The 5,397-nt window shown below is 38.3% G+C and overlaps 1 protein-coding gene across 1 annotated transcript; it reads left to right on the forward strand.

The window, feature by feature from the left end:
* Positions 1–3,794: 3,794 nt before the first annotated feature.
* On the forward strand, positions 3,795–5,174 carry LOC140967852 (lectin-like protein At1g53070). Its single transcript, XM_073428625.1, has one exon. The coding sequence runs from the start codon at positions 3,922–3,924 to the stop codon at positions 4,996–4,998; it is 1,077 nt and encodes a 358-aa protein (XP_073284726.1). The 5' UTR covers positions 3,795–3,921; the 3' UTR covers positions 4,999–5,174.
* The last annotated feature ends 223 nt before the right edge of the window (positions 5,175–5,397 follow it).

Genomic DNA, 5,397 nt, shown 5'->3' on the forward strand with positions numbered 1-5,397 from the left:
GATTTCCATACAATATCCCCTTCTTGGAAGTTTTCCTTGTTGATTTTTCTGTTGTAGATCCTCAATTCATCAACTTGAAGTTCATCCTCTTCGTATTCTTCTTCTTGGACAACCTCGGTTCCATAGGTGTCACATGCTTCTTCTTCCTCTAATTTGTTCAGTACTCATTGCACATGCGCCTTCCATATAGAAGTTGCAGTTACCTCTTTTCCTTTTTGGTTCAGCTCAATCATCAACCTCCCCAATCAGCGGCTGAATCAACAGCCCATGCGGCACGATAACAGTAGGCTTGAGGATTCTTTCCAACACCAAACTTGGAATTGGTGTCTGCATGTACACTTAACTTTCTTTCTTACTTTTGCTACGAACTTTGATGGGCTCAAAATCCCCATTATAATACCTAGCCTCAACTGCACTTGCGCTTGTTTGAAAGGGCTGTCCATCCGCTTCTACAACCTCGTAAACCTCATGCATGATTGAAATAATTTATTTATTTAATTAATAACTTAGGTGATACATGTTATGCGTTAATTTATTTTAAGGGTATATATTTTTATTTTATTATGCAATTTAAAATGTTTCTCGAGTTTTAGTTTTCAGGCGAATATTCGACGTCGAACTGGGAAAGGAGACCGTAGACGTTTGAGGTGTAAAATTTAAAGTTATATTTTTATTTTAAGCCGAGAATTAGGTATTTTAAAGATATTACTAATTTTAGCATTTTAGGGATAAATTAATTTATCGAGTGAAATAAAAGTATGTTAAGAATTAAACTAGCGAATTTCAAAAAAAAATGATGAATTTAAATACTTCCACACGAAATACAATATTTTAATAATTATTTTAATGATTTAATTAATTAAATTAGCTAGTATATAATTGGGGTATTTTTTTTAGCCTCGGTCAATTTTTTTTAAGAAAATGACCTCCTCAAGTGTACAAATTGTAAAAACTTGGAGGGCTTAATTAGTAATTAAAAATTAGATTAATTAACTTGTTATTTTATTTAAATACAAGAGGAGTCCTAACTCTAATACATATGCAAACTAACGCCAAACACCAAGAAAACACACACCACACCAAGAACACACTCTAGCCACACACACAAGGGACGTGAGTTTTATAGCTTCGAGAATTCGGTTTTTGGCTTCTTCTCCTAGCAAACACAATCACAAAACTTTACCCAATTATACTGAAGGATTTTCGATCCTTTGAAGCAAGAAAAACACAGCACAACTTCCTTCGTTCTTCCCCGCGTCAATATTCGATATTTCGTGCGTTTAAAACGCAAAGACATGTTTAAACTTTTCTTTTATACAAAGATCATGTTATATAATGTATTTTGATACAAATTATGCATGAAAACACGTGAGTTTGATTATATGTATGCTAGAACGTTATTAAAAATCGTTTCGATATATAATATGCATGAACTCTTTCGTTTTCTCGAGTTTTTAATCGCCGTCTTCGCTGGACCGATCCTATGCCTTGCTGCTACATATTGTCACGTTATGGGATGTGTTTAGGTGTCATTAGGTGGTCTGGGTTGGGACGATAGGCCGCTGGTGCAGTAGGAGTCGAAGGAAGCTTCACACGTGCATAAGGGTAATCGCGTGTGTGGAAGGGGTCAGGTTCAGTGTAGGATGGACCAAGGCTCGTGGCTAGGGTCTAGGTGGGGTCTTAGGGTCCTGGGGTAGGCATGGTATGGGTCTAGTTATGGTCCTGGGTCTTAGGGTCCTGGGGTAGGCATGGTATGGGTCTGGTTATGGTCCTGGGTCTTAGGGTCCTGGGGTAGGCATGGTATGGGTCTGGTTATGGTCCTGGGTCTTAGGGTCCTGGGGTAGGCATGGTATGGGTCTGGTTATGGTCCTGGGTCTTAGGGTCCTGGGGTAGGCATGGTATGGGTTGGTTAGGGTCTGGTTGGATGGAATAGCTGTTGGAGTTGTGATGGCCGTGAATGTTCGCATAGGGCTTGTGCATGGGCTGCTTTCGGTTTTGGTGGTTTAAGGGACTGTGTATGTATGATCTAGAACGGGCTGGACCAGAGTCTTAGGTTATGTCTAAGGGTCGAGTCTAGGGCTTTGTTCGAGTTAGAATCGATATGAATTCATACGGGACACATGAGTGTCATAGTATCGCTATTTGAGCAGCTTGTGTCTTCATGATTCGTGGTGCATGGTTGGAGTTGTGGCATGGTTCGGGGCTGTTTTGAGCCTTGGGTAGTAGGTTAGGATGTATTCTATGGGTGGGTCGAGTTTCGAGTCAATTGATACGTCCTAAGTGGTTCTATTGAATTCGGGAGTCGTATGTGTCCGAATGCACTTTAAGGGCTACTTTGGGTAAATTTAGGATATTGTGGCAGCAAGTCCGAGGAAGATCCAACGAGGTTCACGATGTCCGTAAGTATGTATGACGTGCAAAATAATTATTTTTGAGGTATGTGATTTGTCTTGTGGCCAAATTATGTTACGGGTTTGGAAGCCGGAGAACGTGTTCGGGGACCTCTCCAATCTCTTCGGGAGGAACTATGTCATGTCAGGGAGTGGAAATCCAGTCCAAGGACTGATGATCCCTAACGGCCCACTACTGCGGTTAGTTTTATCAAACAATTTATGTTATGGGTCACTTGCATTGAATAGAACTCTACGCAAAATGATTTACGATTATGATTACTATGACAAGCACAAAAATGTGACTTTTATGAAAATGTTTATACAGGAAAGTCAAGTGATACATATTTATACTTTATATTATGCTATGTACGAGCTATGTTTAAATTGCATGAATTTTTAATACATATTACTTATTATTCACGGTTTATGGATGCTGAGTCATTAGACTCACTAGACTTGATCGATGCAGATGATGTTGTTGAGGAGACGAGAGGTGGTGACCAGTGTGCAAGCTCGGGCCAGTGACAGCGCAAAAGCGATGACCTTGTAGTTCACGATAGTTTTATTATATGCAATTTAAAACGATTTACTCTGATTTTATCGCATTAGTTTTGGTCAGTAGCAGATTGAAACTTTCTATATTGTATTAGAGTTTCTCAAATTATGATGAATGTTTTTAATCTGGGATTTCTGGTTGTGGCATTCGAATGATGGATTTTTAAATATTAAATTTATTTTTAGTATAAGTGATGACTGTTATTTTATTTTAGGAGTTATGCTTATAATAAACTATTAAATAAGAAAAATTTAAATTTTTCCGTAAACATTAAAGTAGTAGTATTTTAATAAACACAAAAACTCATGTGAGACAGTCTTACGGATCAATTTTGTGAAACAAATATTCTATATGGGTAATCCACGAAAAACTATTACTTTTTATGTCAAATATATTAATTTTTATTGTAAATATGGACATGATTGATCCGTCTCACGAATAAAAATCTGTGAGACCGTCTTATGAAAGACCTACTCTTTAATAAAATGGTTCGTCACATGAATATATTGATTAACTGAACTAGGAATAAATCCAATCTAGAGTATGTCTTTCATAAGACGGTCTCACGCATCTTTATTCGTGAGACGGATCAATACTATCCATATTTACAACAACAATTAATATATTTGACATAACAAGTAATACTTTTTCGTGGATGACCAATATAGAATATACGTTTCACAAAATTGACTCGTAAAACCGTCTCACATGAATTTTTGTGTCCAATCTATAGGGACCTCTAATGGATATTATCCCTAATTTTTTTGAAGGAGATTTTATCCCTAAATTACTTAAGATTCAAATATTAGCGATATCTATCTATTCATCTTCAACTTTGAAGGGCAGTTGAAATTCTTTACTGTGGTCAGCATTTTCACACATTTGTGTCGGCACTCTTCTTCCGCTACTTGACTCAACTTCCCCCAAATTCTCCAAGAACACAAACCCTAACTTCTGTTAGACTCTGGAAAAATGTTCAAATATGACCAACCCACCTCCAAGATTCACTCTATTTACCCAATTCCGTGTCTGATTACCTTCGTGGCCATTTTCTCTGCTCCCCATTTCGCGTTCTCAGTCACCGACAATCTCCTGTTTGGTTCCGATCCAGTTCTCATGGGTGACGCCAAATTTGCAAACGGCTCATCTTTTGTTCAGCTCACCGACCCAAGAATTTCTTCTCCGAGCTCTGGATTTCTTTTTCGGAAAAGGCCCATCAAGCTATTCAGCTCATTCTCAAAGTCAAGAAAGCTAGTTTCGTTTTCCACGGATTTCAGCTTCTCGATCTCGCCTCAAAATGGTGATGGCCTCGCCTTTTTGGTAGTGCCCAGAAGCCTGTTGTCTAGATTTTCGAAAGGAGGTTTTGGGGTTCTTGAGGAAAGGAGGTTTCTTGGGGTGGAGTTCGATACTTTGGTTGATGAGGATGTGGGAGATGTTAATGCAAACCATGTTGGCGTCGATGTCGGCAGTCTTAATTCTGTGAAAACTAGCAATGTGTCATCTGTTAATTTGGTTTTGAATAGTGGGATGAAGTTGCATTCGTGGGTTGATTACGATTCAAGCTCCAAAAAGATAGAGGTTAGGTTGGGTAAATTTGGTGGTGCTAGGCCGTATGATCCTCTATTGGTTTATGGGATTGATTTGGGTGAAATGTGGAAAAATGAAGAAATTCTTGTGGGATTGAGTTCAACTAGTGGAAAGACGATGCAGACTAGTTGTGTCTATTCATGGAAGTTCAGGACAAGAAGTGTTCCTTCCTGGCTTCATTCACAACCGTTGGACCCACGGGCATTCTCCCAAGAGCAAGAGGAGAAGAAATTGGAGCAAAAGAAAAAAATTTGCGCTTTGGGTTTTCTTTCTGGATTGGTTTTCATCACTGGATGTGGAGCGCTGCTGGCATTATTTGTTCTTTTCGTGTGGGCATTACTTGAAAATAGCGTGGAGACAATCCTGACAATCCCTGCAAAGTGCACGGTGCATTCAGGGGATTTTAGTTATAAAAAGATCAATGTAGTTTTGGAGGATGACTCGAGTAATACTAAGAATTAGATATGTATTTCTGTTTTTAAAGCATTGTAATATAACCTGATGGAGCATGTAGTTCTGGATGCTTTCAGCTTTGATTGTATATTTTTCTTTCACTACCTATCTGTCTATCTTTTGCTCCCGAAATCCTGAAGATAATCTGATTAACGTTTCCTTGATGGAAAGGGTATTTTGTTTAATTTGACTCTTCTTCCACTGTTAGTATGATGTGAATTAGATTATGCTACTTTTTCTAGAGGCATACAAATTGCGTTTGTTGAATCGCTAAGAGTCAACAGAGATTAGTTTTATGTTGCGTGTGTAGTGAGTAAGATACGCTGAGAGAAAATGAACTATACACAAAGTTATCAGCATCAATTTGAGAGCTTTAATCTTACTGTCCAATCATGGCATGATGGAATT

Source organism: Primulina huaijiensis, chromosome 2 (genome assembly GCF_012295235.1).
Source record: "Primulina huaijiensis isolate GDHJ02 chromosome 2, ASM1229523v2, whole genome shotgun sequence".
Taxonomy (NCBI): domain Eukaryota; kingdom Viridiplantae; phylum Streptophyta; class Magnoliopsida; order Lamiales; family Gesneriaceae; genus Primulina; species Primulina huaijiensis.